The sequence below is a fragment of the Lycium barbarum genome, chromosome 11 (assembly GCF_019175385.1).
Source record: "Lycium barbarum isolate Lr01 chromosome 11, ASM1917538v2, whole genome shotgun sequence".
Taxonomy (NCBI): Eukaryota; Viridiplantae; Streptophyta; class Magnoliopsida; order Solanales; family Solanaceae; genus Lycium; species Lycium barbarum.
In genome coordinates this window covers 124,212,307-124,232,989 of record NC_083347.1, presented here as the reverse complement: position 1 = coordinate 124,232,989, position 20,683 = coordinate 124,212,307, and the positions used below count along the sequence as shown (strand labels likewise).

General features: G+C 35.4%; 3 protein-coding genes across 7 annotated transcripts; 2 read left to right on the top strand and 1 right to left on the bottom strand.

Moving 5' to 3' along the window:
* Positions 1-317: 317 nt before the first annotated feature.
* On the bottom strand, positions 318-7,067 carry LOC132616942 (mitochondrial import receptor subunit TOM20-like). The gene is made up of 6 exons (XM_060331732.1): positions 6,814-7,067; positions 6,623-6,701; positions 6,028-6,197; positions 5,895-5,942; positions 1,698-1,784; positions 318-707 (listed from the first exon to the last, which is right to left on the bottom strand). The coding sequence occupies exons 1-6, from the start codon at positions 6,901-6,903 to the stop codon at positions 588-590; spliced, it is 594 nt and encodes a 197-aa protein (XP_060187715.1). The 5' UTR covers positions 6,904-7,067; the 3' UTR covers positions 318-587.
* A 4,278-nt stretch (positions 7,068-11,345) lies between these two features.
* On the top strand, positions 11,346-14,668 carry LOC132617070 (B2 protein-like). Of its 2 annotated transcripts, none has more exons than XM_060331958.1 (6): positions 11,346-11,502; positions 11,763-12,308; positions 12,772-12,872; positions 13,564-13,647; positions 13,924-14,034; positions 14,123-14,668. In XM_060331958.1, the coding sequence occupies exons 1-6, from the start codon at positions 11,409-11,411 to the stop codon at positions 14,162-14,164; spliced, it is 978 nt and encodes a 325-aa protein (XP_060187941.1). In that variant the 5' UTR covers positions 11,346-11,408; the 3' UTR covers positions 14,165-14,668. The 2 variants fall into 2 exon arrangements, with proteins under 2 accessions (XP_060187941.1, XP_060187942.1); XM_060331959.1 differs by having other exon boundaries at positions 11,445-11,581.
* Positions 14,669-15,501: 833 nt separating this feature from the next.
* Positions 15,502-20,392, top strand: LOC132616594 (plastoglobule-localized metallopeptidase 48, chloroplastic). Of its 4 annotated transcripts, none has more exons than XM_060331117.1 (9): positions 15,508-15,879; positions 15,982-16,039; positions 16,953-17,020; positions 17,573-17,752; positions 17,975-18,071; positions 18,851-18,960; positions 19,059-19,192; positions 19,284-19,466; positions 20,101-20,392. In XM_060331117.1, exons 1-8 carry the CDS (start codon positions 15,667-15,669, stop codon positions 19,417-19,419), a joined length of 996 nt encoding a protein of 331 aa, XP_060187100.1. In that variant the 5' UTR covers positions 15,508-15,666; the 3' UTR covers positions 19,420-19,466; positions 20,101-20,392. The 4 variants fall into 4 exon arrangements, 3 of the variants coding, with proteins under 3 accessions (XP_060187100.1, XP_060187101.1, XP_060187099.1); XM_060331118.1 differs by having other exon boundaries at positions 20,090-20,392; XM_060331116.1 differs by having other exon boundaries at positions 15,510-15,879; positions 20,138-20,392.
* The last annotated feature ends 291 nt before the right edge of the window (positions 20,393-20,683 follow it).

Sequence of the window (20,683 nt, the reverse complement as noted above, 5' to 3'; positions counted from 1 at the left end):
CTCAAAAGCATCTAATAGGAAATGGAAAAGACAGTAGCAACAACTGCAAATTGTGAAGCAACTGTACACAATTCCCTTTTATAGACATTGCAATTGTTGGACATTCTTCCACACCTTTAATTATATTTTCTTTCTTTTGTGCAAATTAAAGAACAATACGTGTTTAATAACAACAACAACAATATACCCAGTGTAATCCCACTTTGTGGGGTCTGAAGAGGGTAGAGTGTACGCAACCTTACCCCTACCTTGGGAGGACGTGTTTAATCTTACCCGAAATTATAAAGAAAAATAAGAGAAAAGACACTAAATGTATATAGCTTTTACCTGAAATATGACATTCTATATTATTTTACTTGTCTAATGCAACTTTCTTAAATTACATAACTAGCAAACACCGAATGCTGGGACAAAGCCTACAGCAAGTCTGGAAGAAACTAATTACAAGAGTCTGTCTTAAGCTATTACACCAGTAAAAGTCCTAATTATCAGTAACAACTAAATGGCAAGCATGAACACCTAGCACTGTGATTATGCAGGGAGACCTATAGCATGTATTTTTTTCCCTGCAGAGGTATATTCTGGTTTTATCTGGGAGGCGGAACATTGGATTTCGCAAAACCCACCCACGCGATGATGCCAACAGCAAGTATCATCCATCCAAATATGTCATACTTGAGATCACTGCTCTTCTTCTTCTTTGAACTCTGGAATGCAAGAGTGGATAAAGATTAAACAACAATAACAATAACAAGAAGCCAGAAGAGAACTAAATTTGACACCCCAATCAGAACTTATTCTTAAAAGATAGCAAGTCAGGACCCCGGTACAGCAAGTTGACAATTAAGCATTGATCAGAGATAGGAAAAAGTTATTTACATGAAAAAGGAACTATATGTGATCACAAGAACTGGTTTGACAAAGAAGCATATTTTACATCAAGTTGCTGCAGGACAGTCGTAGAAGAGACGATTCCCACTCAGTCTCTCCTCTCAATAAAAATCAACTGAATGAAAGAGACAAAATGGATTCATAAAACAAAACGACCATGTTTTATCAGCTGAAGAACAATAAAAGAAAATCAAGAAGCATTAAAATCAATATCAACTAAGAAAAAAATTCCAGGTAAATTACCACTACATCTTCTCTTGTTTATGGTTAGCTCACTCTAGTTTAAAATATCCCTTCTTGTTTTGAATTCCATAGCAAAATCCTTTCAGTACTTGTTTTCAGTATAAAGTAGACCAAAAGGTAAAGAGGTCATTTGAAACCTTTAGCATACACTTTGGAAAGTCCTTAGCTATGTTTTGTTTAAGCCTTTGACACAATCAAATCTGCAGATCTTTTTAGGGCAGAGTTTACACTTAATGTTACTTTCTCTGATAGAGAAAGAAAATTCAAAAAGTAAACAATGACAAAAAAGGGTTATCTTTCATAAGAAAGGGAAAAGTGAAGATAGTCCAAACACAATTTTGTCAAGAATATAAAGTAAAACAAAAGGAAGGGTAACCCACAGAATAGAGGGAAAATGAGGAAAGAGATGGAAGTGTTCATGGAAGGGTATTATTTTCTTTTGAATTCTCCCATGGCCAAATTCTCTGAGGGCATTAGTCGTGAACTTTTCTATACAGCGGCAAGGTGTTTATAATATTCCAAACTGCAATAGTAGCACTAATTCACTCAAATCGAAAAGATACCTTTGTACTCGTTGAAGTTGAATGTCCCGGTCCCATAGCTTGTTGCATCGGACCATGTCTGTGGATCTCCTTGTGCAACTCCGGAGCCTAAACATAATGCAGAAAACATAAAAAAAAAAAAAAAACCTAAACATCGTGAAACTAAGATGGCTACACTATCAACCTTTTAAGTAAAGCTATCACAAATTCTCAAAGAAGGATAAGCCAGATCAATTATCAGTCATCAGCACCAATCACCTAGACACTCAGACAATTAAATACAACAGAGAGTATGCAATTTAAGTTTAGATCACAAACACAAAACAATTCAAGGCACGATCAAAATTTTAATTTCTTTGCCCCATCTGACCCAAAGAATGTATAAAATGTATCTACTTATAATAAAAAGACTTAAAAAGTTGTGTCAGATGGAGAAATAATGATTACATATATAGTATAAGGTAGATGCACACCAAACTAAGCTGTTGACGTATCGACTGTTAGCATGTAGCATGTGATGCCATGAATAGTGACTCAAAAAATACCTCATTATCATACTGGTAAAAACAAAAATGGGCATAATCTCTTCTTTTTTCATATTTGTTTCTTCTTGATAATTCAGAGGCACAATCAAATAAGTTCATTAGATTAACATCCATGGACATCCTAATAACCCAATTTTTGTATGCCTGCAGTTTAACATAATTCTGCTTCAGTTTTATCACAGGTAGGTCATAATCAATACACTGATATCTTCCACATAGCTTCCTCCTCCTCCCCTCCTTTTTTCAGCTTTCTGCCACTATCAAGTTCTCAAAAGTTACTAAAGGAGTAACCATGCTTGACACAACAAGAACATGTGCAAGTCATCCTCTCTCATCTTCCCCATTTATTGTTTCTGTGACCATGTTTCTCCTATATAAAAATTTGCTTTCAGCTCATAAAGGGTATCATGTTGAGATTTATCTCTAATCTCCTTTGGAGCATTTCACAGTTCCTCAAACGCTTGACCAAAAATGGCTCTCAAGTCTCAGAAATATCTCCAAAATTAGTTACATGTTTCTAGTCATATCTACAGCAATTGTGTTTGTACTTCAAAGAGGCATACCTCAATAAGCCATGACAACAACATACCCAGTGAAATCCCACAATGTGGGGTCTAGGGAGGGTAAAGCGTACGCATACCTAACACCTACATTGGAAGGTAGGAGGTTGTTTCTGAAAGATTGTCGACTCAAGAGAAAGCATGGCAAAAAAGATAGATAAGGACAAGCAAATCAAAGCAGTATGAAATGAAAATAACGAAAGCGAAAAAGCTACCACAGATAAATAAGATAAATTAAGTGCAAAAAACAACATATAGTAGCCGAAATCAAAAGGCAAGACACTAAAGAGTAAAAACTGCAACTACTAGGAGCGGGACTACCTTCTACCCTAATATGAATCCTCCATAACCTCCTATCTAAGGTCATGTCCTCAGTAAGCTGGAACTGCGCCATGTCCCGTCTAATCACATCTCCCCAATACTTCTTCAGCCTACATCTACCTCTCCTGAAACCGTCCATAGTCAACCTCTCACACCTCTGAACTGGGACATCTTTGTCTCTCCTCTTCACATGCCCAAACCATCTCACCATTGCTTCCCGCATCTTGTCCTCCATCGAGGCCACTCCCACCTTGTCCCCGATATCTTAATTCCTAATCCTATCTCTCCTAGTGTGCCCACACATCCATCGCAGCATTCTCATTTCCGCAGCTTTCATCTTCTGAACATGAGAGTTCTTGACTGGCCAACAATCCGCCCCATGACAAAATATTGAAAATCTGAAGATTCCAAGGGTAGGTTAAAGTAATATCTCACACTGCATATATAACCCGTATAAAAACATTTGGCATTATACATGTAATGTTAGAACTCTGTCAGGAGTTAGAAGCTTAGTTCAATCAGGGCTGATGTAAATACTTCTAATTAGACAGTCATGTTTAGGCACTGTTGGTAGCAGAGGTGTGGGGTTACTGTGTTAGACTGAGCTAACAGTGGTTGTTAGCTGTTTTGTAATTCTCATTCATGTGATTAATATACAGTTAGTTACCTAAAAAAACATTTGGCGGGTTGGTTATTCCACATCCATTTACTCAACCCACTGTAACCTTCTCATTGCAGCAATATAACTTCATTCTACATCCTTTTCTAGTTACTCGATGTCCGCACCCTCAATTGCTTGACATTTGAAAATAATCACTATTTTAAAACCATTTCTTCAGCAATAGCTCATATAGCATTTCCCTCGTGACTCCTATAAATCTTTTATTGTTCTACTCTTCTGCTTAATGAAATGTAATGTGTGAGTCAAAGCTAATGTCTTAACTCATGCACTAGTCTAGACTACGAAAAGCTGGCTTGCAAAGCTAAGTGAGAGGGTCCTATTAGTATAGAAAAGACACAGTTACTGGCTCCTCGTAAGCCATAACTCATTTATTTTGGGCAATCAATTTTATGAGGCAAGAAAAAGCCACATTCAATCAAGGAAAGGGGGCTTACTTTTCTTGAGGCTGATTCATCCTATTCAAATTTAGCTATGCTAATGGAAAGGGAAAGGAAAAGTTCTCAGATGAGATGGACCCAAGAGATGAGCGAGAACCCCCAATTTCTAAGGGTCGCACTATGTACCGCTTGGGTAGCCTGATGATTAAGCGACAGGGACACTATCAACAGGGTATGGTTCTTTTTTATCACCCCGGATGACGCACACTGCTTTAAATAAAGTGCAGTACTTGTGATGGCAAAATGGATAAAAATACAAGTATCCATTAAAAACGGGTTGGATTATCGATCTATGGATCGATATGACCCGCTGTAAAAATGTATAGACCATGGGGCAAAACTGGATAACAGGCAACGGAAATCTGCTGATCAGTTGCTGTGGTTGTAGTGACAGTGACTATTCTTTTTCTGTTTTTCTGGAAAACAAGGAAGGAGTTCTTTTATCAAGTAAAAGATTCCATTGATGATACCAAGGCCAACTTGGCCATCAATCAATCACATAATTAATAATTCTTTTTTTTTTCTTTTTTTTTTCTTTGTATTACATTGGAAGTGGTTAACCTGATACTGATACTGAAACTGAGAAGAAGAAAACATGCACTGAAACCCGAAAAGCTCACAAATTAAAGGAGAGCATCACTTTGATGAAATTAAAAAGCTTCAAAAATACTTTTCGTCTGGTGTATCATGAGGGATTTTCCTTTTCTATTGATTCCAGCGGATTGGATAAAAAACGATTCTCGAATGAGGCCAGGGATGAATCGAAAAAGAAACCTTTATTGGTTCTACCTCCTATTTTATAAAGAGAATGAATCTTTTCCTCGAAGAATCAAAAAAAATGGTCCAGATCTCTTGTGGGAATGATTTGGAAGATCCAAAACCAAAAGAAAATGAAAATGAAAAAAAAAAATAGATTCATAATTCAGTTCTCTACAAAGTGCTATCTGAGCTCTTGATTTTTGTATTTTTTGTGAGTTTTTAGAAAAGAGATCCTAATTTGGTCAGGAATAAAACACTAGATTTATTTAAGTTGAATCTAATTTTGGTATTTTCAAGGGTTTCTTAGGGAAAAAAAAATTCCCCATTTTCTGGTTCTGGAGCTTCTCTGATAGGTTAGATGCGGATCAATGTTCTAAGCAATTTTCTACAATGTACAGTTGGAGCCTCTTGATATTTGTAAATTTCATGGTTTCTTAAGAAAAAAATTCAAACTTGGTCGAGAATGACAAAAATAGATTCATCAAAATTTTGTCTTTGACCAAGTGCAATAACTCCCAGCCTCCCACCAATGACAACATTCAAGAAGTCATTGAGAATATGGATACTCAACCCATTTTTTATCTGTAAATGGGCAGGTCGAAAAACTTATCCATTTTTGCCTAACCCGTTTTCAAGCCGCCCATATCCGATCTGACCCGCTCATTTGCTAGCACTAAGCACAAGTTTTTTCTCTTATTTGGACTCTTTATTGTGAAGGATCGTGATAACTAGTTCGACAGAGGACAACAAAGATAAAACAGTAAGTGGAGAGTTTCTCATTCAACTCCGGATGTAAGCCATATAAGACAAAAAATACACCACATCAAATTCTGCATTCACTTGGAATTCTTTAATACACCACTACAGGGCAGCACATTACACATATCAAAACTTAGCTAAAATGTGCAAATTACCTTAGGAGCAACTTCCAAAGATTTGCGGTAAAGGCCATTGCTTGGATCCTGCCGTCGAAGAAAGACAAAAAAGCTAAGACACTTGTCAATAGTAAGCAGGCAAAGTTTTAAATCTCAGTTAAAAAGAATCTACCGCATCAGCTGCCTGCTGGAAGCAAAGAACTGCCTTGTCAAAGTGAGTCTTAGCCTCATCTTGATCAGGAATTAAAAATGCAATAGATGTATGTGCATTCCCCAAACACCACAATGCATCATGCTTTTGTGGATTAATCTCCAATGCTTCCTCCAATTTTAATGTAGCGTCTGCACAGTAATTCCCAAAATTACTAAGTAAACGACAAGCATTATTTTTTACTTGCGTCAATACCTCGCAAAAGATCCTCAAACCTCCCTCCAACTAACGTGTTTTACTATAAGTTGTCCACCACATATCAAATGGCAGGTAATGATCCATATTTTCAGCTACATGTGTCAGATTGAGATTACTCATTACCTCGAATAATAACATTACTTGTAACTAAAAACTATCCACCCAATTCCCTTTAGCATATCAATTATTAGCAGGCAACTATCGTTAAAAGAACCAACTTTTTTTTTTAATGACAAGGCAACCCGCAACGCACAGAGTAAAGCCTGCAAACCACACAGGAAAGGTAAACCGCACTAGGCAAGCCTCGGGGTTTTGAACCTGCGACACTCCATTAAGAATGAAATAACTAGGGAAGTACCGGAAATCATCTTCTTGGATTCAGGAACGGGCTGGAACTGTGACAATTCCATTAAGGCACCTCCCCATCTCGTCAAGTTCTGAACACACAAACAACAGACACGAACACATTACATCTTGAGATTAAGCATAGGCAGGTTAATACTGGTAAAAAATAAAAATAAAAAAGAGATAAGGGAAGGGTGCAGAGACATCAGCATCAAGGGGATTCTTAGCATAGGTGGTCTCAGCAGTCTTGCGAGCGTGTTCGAAGAAGAGGAGACGATCGAATTCGCTTTGCATTTCCACTGATTACTGACACTCCAAATTCAAACACCTGCAATAGTAAATGTGTAACGCCCCTCAACAAGGCGGTTTCTTGATTACTGCGTCACTCTTATATAATGAACGAAAATGTTCCTTCTAAATAAACCCATGTAAAATACTGAAATTACAGAATTATCAAATATATATAAAAAAATTAATTAAATTGAAGCTGGAGGAGTACTTATATTTTCCTGTTGCTGAAAATCTAACAAAAAAGTACAGTCATTTTTCCGTAAATCAGAATAAAAAAGAAAAAGAAAATGGATTATATGATAATAATGTGGTTATCCATTACTTCTTGGAGTTATTCTATCATTACGTGTAGTTATTGATACCACACCTTCAGTACTCTCTCATTCATCTCCCATAATCTCATATTCTTTCCCATCTTCTCAAGAGGTTAATGACATGTTTAAGGTAATCTTGTAATCATCCTCTATGTATTAGTATAAATAGGGATATGATATGTGATGTACTACACACTTCAAAAAAAAAAAAAGTTATCCTATATTGTTTCTATTGTGTTCATCTTTATATTGTTTAATCTGAGCTTGATTTTACATGAAGCAAATAATAGCTGGTACTTTTTCAAATCATGCGGAGATAATAGCCATTCATGAAGCTAGTCGGGAGTGTGTTTGGTTGAGAACGACGACAACATATTAGGAAATGTGTAGTTTTCTTTTGAAAAAAGATATTCCAACTACATTGTAAGGAGATAATGTTGCATGTATTGCTTAACTAAAGGGAGGATACATTTAAAGGAGATAGAAAAAACACATTTCATCAAAGTTCTTTTTTACTCATGATCTTGAAAAACAAATGTGAGATAGATGTTCAACAAATTCGCTCGATTAATAATTTGACGGATTTTTTCCCTAAAGCATTACCAACCTCGACATTTGAGAAGTTGATATACAAGATTGGGATGCATCGTCTCCAAGAAATAAAAATGATCTATTCATCAGGGGAGAAAAATACGCGTTGCACTCTTTTTTCCTTAGTCAAAGTGTTGTCCCATTGGATTTTCCGACAAGATTTTTAACAAGGCAGCAAATAATGCGTATTACTAGTTATGCATACTCTTTTTCCTTCACTAGAATTTTTTCCCACAAGATTGGTTTTTAGTAAGGTTTTAACGACGTACATTATCAGACTTCCAAGGGGAAGTGTTGTAAATATGATAATAATGTGGATATTCATAACATTTTGGAGTTATTCCACCATTATGTGTAGCTATACCACACCTCTCCTATTCTCTCATTCATCCTCCACTACTCTTTCATTCATCTCCTACAACCCCATATTCTTCCCCACCTTCTCAAGAGATAATGACATGTGTTGAGGCAATAGTGTAACCACCCTCTATGTAGTAGTATAAATAGGGCTATGATGTGTGATGTACTACACACTTGAAAGAAAGAAGAAAGTTATCCTATATTGTTTGAGTTAATATCTCAGATGGTTACTTAACTATGAACGCTTCACTCAGAAAGTCACCCAACTTTGTTTTCTAAGCAAAAAGTCAGTTAACTATTGGTGTTTCACTCAGAAAGTCACTCAACTTTGTTTCCTAACTAGAAAGTCACTCAACTATTGGTGTTTCACCTACAATGTCACTCAACCTATTTAAGTGATTTTTAATTACATTTTGCTAATTTTTATTTAAAGCCAAAATTGTAAGAAATAAATAAGTACCCATTTTAACTATTTTATTGACCTAGCCTTCTAAAAATATATTGTAATATATTGACCAAGGTAAATAATATATATATATATATAACCACGTCAAAACTGGAAGAAAAAATAAATGACTTGACATATAAAAAAAAGTAAAATGCTCGATATTATTTTGCAGAATATGCTATCAAAAGAAAATACAATCCATTACATGTACAACCACAATTTATTCTCATTCAAGGTTTTTTTTTATAAAGAACACCATATGTAAATTCTTTTAGAATCCATTGCAAATTAGGATGCTTCTTTTACCGTCCATGATTTACGTGGACAAAAAAATTATGGTAAGTTTGAAAGTTACATTACGTAAAATGCTGACAAACAATATTTTAAAATTAATTTGAAGTCCTAAACACTAGAAAACTTATTAAATGACAATTATATTCAATGCATAATTAGAGTTTTAAAAAACATACAACTCTATCTTACATCTAGAACTTTAAATGTGTAAAATATTTCCTTTATATTTGGTCCTTTTCTCTTTTTTCTTCTGTAGTATAACAATTAATGATTATTATTAGAGTTTTAAATGAACACACAATTCTACCCTACAAGTAGGACTTCAATTGAATAAGTAATATCTCTGAGATTTTTCTCTGTCTTTGTAAAATTTGGTAGGATATCTCATCACATGAATAAAAAATTTCTTAACAGCATTTTATGTTTATAAACTTAAACCAATTTTAGAAGAATTAAAATAAAAGGTCTTGGTCAATATATTTCTAGTGGGCAGGTCAATAAAATGATTAAAATGGATACTTGTTTACTTTTTACAATTTTGGCTTTAAATAAAAATCAGCAAAATGTAATTAAAAAATCAATTAAAATCGTTGAGTGGCTTTGTAGGTGAAACACCAATAGCTGAGTGATTTTCTGGTTAGAAAGCAACTTTCTGAGTGAAACACCCATAGTTAAGTGACTTTTTGAGTGAAATATCTATAGTTGAGTGAGTTTTTGAGTGAAATATCTATAGTTAAGTGATTTTCTGGTTACAAAACAAAGTTGAGTGACTTTCTGAGTGAAATAACCCATAGTTGAGTGTTCATCTCAGATATTAACTCTATATTATATCTATTGTGTTCATCTTTGTATTGTTATTCTGAGCTCGATTTTACAACATATATGTATTTGTCAAATCCTATTTGTTTATGTTGTTTCATAATTAATCCAGGGTTAAAGAAAGCACCTTGAGCTACAAAGAATATGAAATATTAATTTATTTATTTTTATCCTCCATTTTGGAGGATGAATATAATATTAACTGAGAGCCAAGTATTTCAGTATTAGAGAATGAGATTGGATAAATGTGATTCGTTTATTATAATAAAAGATTTGAATATTAGCTCTGAGAGTGAAAGAAATTTTAAAACGTTCTCTTTAGGCTTCATGAATGTAAATTAATCACATCAGTAAACTTTCAATAGCGAATGCAGCAAATAAAATAGTCATTAGGCCATAATCATTCGAATGATCGAATCCACACCAAAGATCAATCTAATAGTTACTACTCATCCATTGTCCATTATTAAATACGGGCATAGGCCCAATCATAGAAACGTGGTGTTATTCAAATTGTCACGGTCTCCTACACAGGAAGCATCACAACTAAAAATACTATGACATATATTGCTAGCATAAGCAACTTGATTATTAACTAAATTCTATATGAGAAATAACTCAACACCCACCTACATGAGGAACAATGGATGTGGTCCCAATATTGTGTTTGTAGAGCACATGAAACAGAATTCATATTGAATTTAATATGGTTGGAATCTGTTTTCTTCTCCTTTGATTTGTTTAATTTTAAATACATTTTTTTAAGGGAAGATGCATCCCATTTAGCGGTTTCTTGGTTAAGACCTTATCTGCTCTTTTTGGGCCAATGTCTAGTTTTCTAATTCAATGGAGCTGGAGGGGGGCAAGTGCACATATAGCCGATTTTGGAATTTTCATTTAAGTCATAATTAAAGTTTATACTTTTTTTTTTTTTGTGTGAGTTTGCCATTTAGAAGTAACTTCAGACATACACATCACGATCAAGGTCACAAATATCTGAATTTAAAATTACAATAGTTTGCTTCAAATTTGATATATTTCTTGTGCAAACAAACTTCCGACACACGCTTCAGAAGCTTTAAAAGGAGATATCTTAGACCTGAAGGTCCGTTAACGAGATAGAGACATTGTTAAGTCAATTTGCTAAGCATTTTAGTCTTATTTCTAATAGCTCAAGAGCATTTTTGGACCAAAAACCAAACAAAAGATATTTTTGTTGTATTTTTAATTTGTCAAGGACACTTTTCACCTTTTACCATATCTTAATTAGAGAGACAACTTTGGGGAATAAAATCATCTACGGTATAATAAAAAAGTGGTAAAAGCTGTCATAGAGCCCGTTTGGATTGGCTTATAAGTTGCTTATAAGCTGTTTTCAGTTTTTTTGAGTGTTTAGCTGACCAGCTTAAAGTCATTTTGTGCTTAAAATAAGTTCAAAAAAATAATTAAGCTCATTTAACTTAACTTATCTAAAGCAGCTTATAAACTGAAAATAACTTATAAATCAAAAAAATTAAATTAATTTACCCAACTTATCATTTTTAGCTTATAAGTTATTTGCAGCTTATATAGCTAAGCCCATCCTAACAACTCATAGTCAAATTCAAGTTAGTCCATGGTTGATAGTAGAAGAAAGGAATTGGAAAAAGGTGGTGGGGCAGTAGTGTAATTTAGGTGATAAAATGGGGGCAACTCAGGTGGCATATATATGGAAAAAGCTGGTAACAGCTACTCCTCTGTCGCATCTTCCAGAGTTTCGCAACTCAGCAGATAAAGGTGAGTCTCTCTCTTCAGATTTGGATCCCAAAATCTAGGGCTATTCTCAATTGTGCTGATCTGCTAATTAAGCCCTCAAGTAAGACTAGTTTTTAACTTCAATCTTTCATTACTACTTTCCACTAAGTGTTGCTTCAGTTTTTCATTTGTCTTGCTATGATACCTTAATTTCTGTGATGGACTTACGTGTCACGGGTACTTTTTGGCTTTTTATATGCTTAGTTGGAAATGTGATTCTTGGGGTATGCTTTTGTTGTCAGGTAGCAGCATGGATAGTCTTCACAGCTATTGGCAGTTTGGCGATGAGCTTCGAGGACAATCAAAAGTCTCGGAGGATCATAAATGGTCAACGGCTGCTATGAAATTGGCTGAGCAGATAAGGTCCAAAGGTGAACGGAGGAATAACCTAGACTTTTCAAAGGGCTCAGCTGAAATTAGGCCCAGGGAGAACATAGGGTTTCAGGAAGATAACAAATGGGAAAGCCTCAACTTGTACATGTTGAATTTGGACAACAAGATGAATGAGAATACTATGTCCAAGAGCTCCATGGCTAGTGGCATGTACAATATGAATTCCAACGTCAACAGCTTGGGAAATGTGTCTTTAAGCAAGTTAAACATTGGGAACCACACCAAGGAAAGCAACAACAACAACAGTGAGAGCACCAATGGGAATAATGCTGCTGACAAAAGGTTTAAGACTTTGCCTGCTGCCGAGACGCTGCCCAGGAATGAAGTTCTTGGTGGATATATATTTGTTTGCAACAATGACACTATGCAGGAAGACTTGAAGCGCCAGCTCTTTGGTATTACTCTAACATCTTAAGCATTCTACCTGATTTATATCTTGTTGGCAATTCACAAGGTTGTATAAACATCCTATGTGCTTATCTAGCCCTTTTAATGGTCCTATACCTAGTTCAATAATGTAGTAGAAACAAGCCATGTGGAAACGGTAATAAAAGAGTGATGATTGAAGGATAAAAATGCCAATTTGTTGCTTGCTTCTAGCAGGATCTCCCCCGTTTGACTTGTCAGTTATTATGCGTCTTAATTTTTGTTGAGTTTTTGTTTTTATGGCTTCCTGAGAGTTATAACCACTTGCAAAGAGAGGAGATTGAGATCCTTATTGTATATGAACCTCGAAACTTCTAGGATTATATTTTTGTCAATAAAGCAAACTGATGACAAAAGTTGAAGCCATTGAAAAGTAAATGGTGATGAGACAGAGTTGTTTCTATTGTTACAAGTCTAATCATTCTTTTGCAGGTCTCCCTCCAAGGTACAGAGACTCTGTAAGGGCAATAACACCAGGCTTACCATTATTCCTCTATAATTACACTACTCACCAGTTACACGGTATCTTTGAGGTTAGTTCTGCAATTCTATTAACTGGTCCTCTATTTCTGTGGTCCGTTCTAGTGACAGCATTCCCACTTTTATTTCCGGTAGTGGCAGGGGCAATTACCATGTTATTAACTGATTGAAACTTTAACACAACCTTTTCTGATCCTTGAACAATATAACATCAAATCGTGTACATTTTATAGCTAAAACCCAGATATGGGGAAATATTGTATGGATACACGCTCACAATCATTGGGCTTGACAGCTTGCAGCGTATACTGTAAATTTTTTCTTCATAGAGCAGCAAATGCCTGTACTTTTCATAGTTTACTTTTCCTTATTGTAAGATCTCATTACTTCAAACGTAGTTGTTTGAGGACTGCTGATGCAGTTCTTATCACTTAAAAAACAGAGGATTTCTTATTTGCAGTTTACTGGGTGAGGGGCCTTATTATGTTGTTGCCTTTTAACTTGCTGCCTCTTATTTTAAACGTGCCAGAGAACGCTAAGTACTACTAAGTGTGGAAGATGAACACTGCATGTGACATTTTTAATAAAAGCATTAATATTAGGTCCACTTCATTGTGTGTCAAACAATTGTTTTGTGCATTAGACAAATTAGAACAGAGTTTAGTTTAACAATTTTCTGTTCCATCCTTCATTCAAAGCATAGAATCTCTTCTTTAACCTTTTCTTTAACAATCTTCTGGACAGGCAGCAAGCTTTGGAGGTTCTAACATTGATCCAACAGCTTGGGAAGATAAAAAGTGCAAAGGAGAATCACGGTTTCCTGCTCAGGTAAAGATATGAATCCACAATTCATTTTTTCCAATGACAGTGGTGGTTGGGCCAGCTTGGGTACACCTCGACTATTTGTCGGTTACTACCTCCCACCAGCATAACTCTTTGGTAACTCTGCCTACTAAAGCTTAGGCAGATGGGAAGAAATGACCTAGTATTTTCCTCACTGAGATTTGTACCTGAGGCCTCATTGTTATGAATCAACAATTTCTTTTTTCTCTAGGTATTTGATGCATTTGTATTGATTTTTGAGTTTTCTGCATTTAAACTTAGGTGAGGACCCGTGTCAGGCAAATCTGTAAGCCTTTGGAGGAAGATGCTTTTAGGCCAGTTTTGCATCACTATGATGGTCCCAAGTTCCGTCTTGAGCTCTCCATACCTGAGGTAATATGAGAAATGTAGTCATATTTTGTCTCCCTTATGCGACGATTATTGTAAGTTGGTTACTTACTAACCTAAAATGTTTTTGCAGACTTTGGACTTGCTAGATCTCTGCGAAAAAGCTGGTGTCTAGGATGAAGTAATGGACTAATTGGGCATAAACAAATCGTAGCAGTGTATGTGAATGTTATAGGTTGTGTTGTGCTTGTCAGTGGTGTGCTTTCCGCAGATTTTCCAAAGCGCAAGCTTCGATGGTAAGTCTGAAGGGATTGGCTTGTGGAGCCAAATAAGTGTAATGGCTCTCTGCGGAGATGTTTGCTAAGTAGGTCCATGATGCAGCTTGTAATCTTGTAGCAAGCTTGGGAAGTAATATATTGTGTATTGAGTCAAGATCGTATGTATTTTCTATTTCTGCGTGGAACGCTGCTTAATCCAATTTGTGCAATGGGTGCAGTGAATTCTACAAGTGTGTTTCTTTCCTTCAATGGGTGCTTATGTAGCCAAATAAGTGTAATGGTTCCCTGCTTATGATCCATAAACGGTGTAGTAGAATTTTGCTAATGACTTGCAACAATCAGTAGCAGATGTTTACAGGGTTACTTTTTTCGATTCAAATTATAAATGCTATGTTAATTCATTTCCTCCATAAAATAAATAAATTATAAAGTAATAAAAAAGTAAAATTTAAGGATTTTTTTTTTTATCTCAAGCAAGTAGATTTCTTTTAAAGAGAATATGTCTATTTCTATCAAACGTCGTGGATACTTCTTCATTCTTAAATAGAGATTTTTCTGGCGCAATGGGAGGTTCATCCCAAGTTAAGACTTTTTGATGAGGATTTGGATAAGTGGGTTTTGAGTATTGGAGATTTTCTGATGCTATTGGATGTTTATCGCTAAAAAGTGACACGTCCGGGGGAATTTAGATTAGTGAGACTCTAAAACGATCAGGGGAGATTTTTTTGTGTGAATGGTTATTTGGTCCTTTACAAAAAAATTTCACAAGAGATTTTTATTTTTTTATATATAAAGATCTGAAAAAATCAATATTAGAAATTTGAAAAAGACATTGAAAGTCATTTTTTTTCTATTTAAATTGCAAGAGGCCAAAGAGGTACAAAACCAAACAAAAAAAGTACTCTATGAGCTTGTTTTGTTTGCAGCTTATAAGCTAAAAAAAATAAGTTAGGTAATTTAACTTTTTTTTTTTGGCTTATAAGTTATTTTTAGCTTATAAATTGCTTTAGACAAGCTAAGTCAAATGGATCCAATTATTTTTTTGAGCTTATTTTAAGCACAAAGTGACTTTAAACTGGCCAGTCAAACATTCAAAAAAGTTAAAAATAACTTATAAGCCAATCCAAACGGGCTCTATGTCTAACCGTTTTTGTGTATTAATATAAATAATACACAAAAAGTAAGATATTGTGTTCAATTAAGCAGCCGATATTTTGTTAACAAGTCAAAGGAAGGGACAATGAAATGGGAGCAAATGGTTACCAAGAGTACGGATGTGGTCAGAAACAAAACTACGATTTCCATATAAAGAAGAAGCCAAAAGTCTGTGCCTGATTTATTAAACCAAACAAATGGATTAGAGAGCAGAGTTCATACATACGCTAATAATATCTTTCAAATGGCTTCTATTCCTCTTCCAGCACTCTACCTCTCCGCATCACTTGTCAGTTCTAACCTTAACTACCGCACCAAAACTCCAATTAGATCAATTAGCAGTGGATTAAGGAAGCTGAGAACCAATCAAAGATTGAGTCTTTTTGTATGTCGAGCAGCCTCTGTCACGTTTCGTGATCTTGATGCCGATGATTTTAGACATCCTCTTGACAGACAGGTCATTCTTTCAACTGTTTTTTGCTGCTTCTGTCTTTCTTGAAAAATTGTGCTGTTTAGGTTGATTAACGGTGTTCTGATGTTTAATTTCTATGTTGCCCAGAATACGTTGCTTTTGAGAGCAATACCTGGTCTCAACGACATTGGAAAAGCCTTACTAGGTAAGAGTGGTTTTATGAGTCAGGTCATGGTTGTTGAAATTCATGTAAAGGCAAAACACAACATTTCTGTTTCTTTGTTTCAAGTCTGCAACATGTCAAGTTTGAGCTTTGGATAAAGTGGGTCGGTTTTTTAATGGGTAAAAGTGAAACTTTAACTCAAGTTCTTTGCTTTATGTAATATATGCTCATTTAGAAACTTCAAGTGTTAGTGTCGTTTGGTAGCTGGTTTGGAGGTGAGTTATGCACGTATAAAATCCTGCGTAAGTAATATATACCATGTTTAGTAGCTCGTTAGGATGTAAGTTATTTATGTACGGTGTGTTTGGTGTGCAATTTAGAAACCCGCATAACTAATACATGTATAAGTTATGAGATTCATCTATGTATTACTTTATGCAGGATAGAGGGTGGAATAACTAATACATGAATAACTAAATCCTGCATAACTAATCCCTGCATAAAATAATAGAGTACATAGATTCCCTCATAATAGATTCTCTCATAACTAATCCCTGTATTATTAATACCTGTATAACTTTAACCATCTACCAAAAAGTGTTATCACACTTTCGTTTATATAGTTTTAAGTCTGCAACAATTTAGAGAGATTGCACTTTTATTTATTTATCCAAAGTCTGCAATAATGGTGAACCCTTCAGTTACTGTATATAACATCTTATAAACCAGTACGGTTAAAAGAAAAATAATGACAATAGGTGTACTTGGTTGCTTGGAAGTTCACCTGAAAAACGGTGCATGTGTTAGTTTTCTGTCATCTGGACAGCGTGTGGAAATGCGGTGTCTTTTTTCGTTAATTAATAAAAGTTTTTAATTCAAAGAATAGCTAATTTCTTCTTTATGTTCCAAATGATTGAAGCCTATTCGTACGCCTGATCTGTAGATGTTACTGCAGGGACTGTTTCTGAACAAATTATGCTTCTGGAGAACATAGGGACGTCAGTTCTTGTTTCAGAAAAGCAGGTTATTCGTTTTGCATTTTAGACCATTACATCATGATTTAATCCATGCCACTGTTAGATCTTTTTGTAGCACTTCTTTGTCTGTTCTGCTGATGCCTACTTGCGTAGTAGAATCATCTATTGAAATAGCAGAAATCACCTAGTATAATAAGATTGTTAACTTCCGGTGGGTGCCCCTTGTTGATGAGTCTTTACCTTTTATGGACTCAAGAAGTTCTGTTTATCAAACAGACTATTTCTTTAATTTTCATGTGCTTGTAATTGGTTTTTGTATAAAGGTTTTGGTTGTTCTATGCTTCTGCTACATCAGCTTACACTTGCTTGGTTACTTCATAACTAAACGGGTACTACGTATTTGAGGAATAAAATGTTCTTCCTTCTAGATTTATCTCTAATGGAATTTCCCTGTTATGGATCATCAAATTCAGCTAATAGCTTACGATTATTAGTACTTGGACTGGAACCTTTTGGTGTTTGCAACGTACTTTACAATTCCAGATTAAGAGGTCAAAAAGATCTTCCCTTATCTAACTGATTTAGCTTGTCTTTTCAGCTCCCTGAACTTCATCACTTAATGGTTGACGCTGCTAGAATTCTCAATATTGAGGCTCCTGACTTGTATGTACGTCAAAGTCCTGTTCCCAATGCATATACTCTGGCTATTAGTGGTAAAAAGCCTTTTGTAGTTGTTCATACAAGCCTTGTGGAGCTGCTGAGTCGAAAGGAATTTCAGGTACTGATTCTGTCTTTAACTTTCAAACTTGGATTCTCAAGTTCAGGATGTAATTCTTTCTCCTTTATCATCCATGGTACCTTAATTTTCTTGTCAAATAAACTCGGCATGTAATTTTTTCTCTTTTGTCTTCCATGGTACCTTAGTTTTCTCATCTGTTTCGACTTATAGTTTTTGTTGCATTGGTTTGATTTGCCTCGTTTATGTCCTTTGTTATTCCAGGCTGTCTTGGCTCATGAGTTAGGTCATCTGAAATGTGATCATGGTGTGTGGTTGACATTTGCTAATATTCTCACTCTTGGGGCCTATACTGTTCCTGGTATGACTTACATTTTACTTTGCGTAATGGTGAAATGAAAGTAGAAGATAATCCAGCCATTTCTGGTTAATTAACAGTCAAAACAGCTGGGATGCAGAAGTTAAACAATAGATATCCTAAGTCAGTAGTAAGTTAATCATGTAAGATTATCAAAAACAAATATTTCTAGAAAAATTAGAAATCTCATGAATACTCATTGAAGTGGTTCAACGGAATCTTTTTAGAAAAGACTCTTTGCGTATTGATTTGTATATCATATATAAGATGTATAATGATACATGTCATGTAAGTGTAGTTTTTCCCCTTAATCTGTATATTATGTCAGGTAAGAGTTGTGCAAAGTTTTTGTCTGACTTGTTTGGACATGGACATGGACATTGCATGCTAAAGGAAGTATCCTTGTGATTTTCTATTTAAAGCATCTTCTGTTTGACTAATTGATATTTTCATCAACATCCTGATGGTCTCATGGGTAATCCTGGTGAATAAGAAGATTGCTGTTCTGATTTGATGTTTTAAAACTAGAAAGCTTGTTCACAACGTATATGTCAGACTTTGTTTGGCGGAAAGTGTATATACTATGCAATTTTAATGGTTAAGGGTGTTAGGGCTCATAGTATATTTCATCTTAATGCGGTATGGAATTCAAAAGCTGCTTGAGTGTGCATCAATTGCTTCTTAGCTGTCACCATGCATTAATTGGGATTAGTTGTGTAGCTGCAAGCAGAAAGAGGAGCTCATTTCAGTTACAAGTAATAGCGAAATATTTTTCCCCATAGGTGTTGGTGGTTTGATTGCTCAGAGACTGGAAGAACAACTCTTCCGCTGGCTTCGAGCAGCAGAACTCACTTGTGATCGTGCAGCACTTCTTGTTGCTCAAGATCCAAAGGTATAGGAAATCCGAATAGTAAATTTAGTTTTAGGGCATTAACCACATCAGAATATCTTATGCCTGAATTTCCTTCTTTTGTCATGCTCCCACAAGAGGTGGTTGTTTCAGTATTAATGAAATTAGCTGGTGGCTGCCCATCTCTGTCTGATCAACTGAATGTGGATGCATTCTTAGAGCAAGCTCGTTCTTATGATAAAGCATCATCTAGCCCAGTGGGGTGGTATATTAGGTATATATAGCTGTCTTATATCTTGAGATAGTATGGCTTGCAATTTTCTTATTTTCTTATCTCTTTTACCTTCAACATGCTTTCTCTTCAGAAATGCTCAAACAAGGCAACTTTCACATCCGCTCCCTGTTCTACGTGCACGTGAGATTGATGTATGGTCGAGAAGTCAAGAGTATAGGTCTCTTCTTAAGCGTGCAACAGAGGTGAATTCTGCGCAAAAAGTTTAGCACTGCGTGAGGATGAGCATTGAAGCTGAATACATGTAAATATCCAGGTATATGGTTTGCTCTTTATGCACTAATGTCTAGGAATTCAAAGCTTTTTATTAATGTTTTTTGGTACTATACATTATTCCTTCCACTTCGGATAGGGGCAGAGAGGCTGTTAGTAAAGGCCTAAGGAGCATTTACTTTGGCTAGGTCTGTATTAATGCTATTAGTTGAGGGGGATGCCATTTGAGAAAGACCGGTGGATATAAACCAGGAAATAGTGCTTCTTGTGTATGGTTTCAGTAGATCTGGAGTGGTTCCGCATATTTTGCAAAATCTGGACTATCAGCTCGAATCCTATGGGTATATATGTGAAAATCGAGTGCTATGTATTAAGATAAATGTATATTAAATCTGGTCTCAAGCCTATACTGTCTTCTAAATCCTAAAAAACGCCACAATCTTACAAGTGTTGTTTCTGTCAAATCCATCGATGAGATTTTGTAGATCCCTTTTCTTCCCCATCATAACTACATTATGTTAAAAGATGACAAGGTTTTCCGCCTGTCAATGGCATATACTGAGAATTGGTATCACCAAATACTATACATTTGGTCTGAAATGGCATGTGACCTTTAATTTTTATTTTGTTTTGGAAGTTTGCATTGTTTTATAAGGTTTTTTGTAGTCTCTTTTCAGCATCTTCTTCCTGACATACATGTTGGTGGCATTATAGGGTACAAGTGCAGCTGTTTGGGCGCAAATTTTACATGGAATATAAACTCACTCCAGCAGTTGATGAATTGATATCTACCTACCGTTGTTTCAATTGTTGAAGTACTAGCTTTGATTAAATTTCGGTGGTCAATATAATGTAAAAGAGGAATGATCTGAATTTGTATAGCCATTAACTATGTGTATATCACCAATAGCTGTGTACATGCAAATACAAGAAACTTTGTTTTGATAATGGTCATCAACATTAGAAGCATTTGAGCTCACTCTAACACGATCTTGAATGACCAATTGTAAAGGAACTTCCACTATTAATGTCTGCCCACATCTAACTTCCTTTCAGAAATTGCTTTAGAAGTAGTATTTTACTAGTACATATGTCATCAGATACTTTTGCATTGCATAGAATAAGGCTTAATGCATATGCGGCCCCATAAACTTGCCCTTTTCTTTCATTTTGACACCTCAACTAAGTGTTGTTCTTATTGAACCTCTGAATTTCGCTTCAAGTGTGTCTATCAAATACAATCCGACTTACATAACATAT

What these genes read in the sequence shown, in the direction of transcription:
- LOC132616942 (XM_060331732.1), bottom strand. Translation starts at nt 6,903, where the DNA reads ATGCAAAGCGAATTCGATCGTCTCCTCTTCTTCGAACACGCTCGCAAG. An exon ending in TCCAGCAGGCAGCTGATGCG is followed by an intron (nt 5,943 to 6,027) that starts GTAGATTCTTTT and finishes CTTCGACGGCAG; the next exon opens with GATCCAAGCAATGGCCTTTA. An exon ending in CTTTGGAAGTTGCTCCTAAG is followed by an intron (nt 1,785 to 5,894) that starts GTAATTTGCACA and finishes CATTATGTTTAG; the next exon opens with GCTCCGGAGTTGCACAAGGA.
- LOC132617070 (XM_060331958.1), top strand. Translation starts at nt 11,409, where the DNA reads ATGGGGGCAACTCAGGTGGCATATATATGGAAAAAGCTGGTAACAGCT. An exon ending in TCGCAACTCAGCAGATAAAG is followed by an intron (nt 11,503 to 11,762) that starts GTGAGTCTCTCT and finishes TTTTGTTGTCAG; the next exon opens with GTAGCAGCATGGATAGTCTT. An exon ending in TTGAGCTCTCCATACCTGAG is followed by an intron (nt 14,035 to 14,122) that starts GTAATATGAGAA and finishes ATGTTTTTGCAG; the next exon opens with ACTTTGGACTTGCTAGATCT.
- LOC132616594 (XM_060331117.1), top strand. Translation starts at nt 15,667, where the DNA reads ATGGCTTCTATTCCTCTTCCAGCACTCTACCTCTCCGCATCACTTGTC. An exon ending in CATTGGAAAAGCCTTACTAG is followed by an intron (nt 16,040 to 16,952) that starts GTAAGAGTGGTT and finishes ATGTTACTGCAG; the next exon opens with GGACTGTTTCTGAACAAATT. An exon ending in TTCTTGTTTCAGAAAAGCAG is followed by an intron (nt 17,021 to 17,572) that starts GTTATTCGTTTT and finishes TTGTCTTTTCAG; the next exon opens with CTCCCTGAACTTCATCACTT.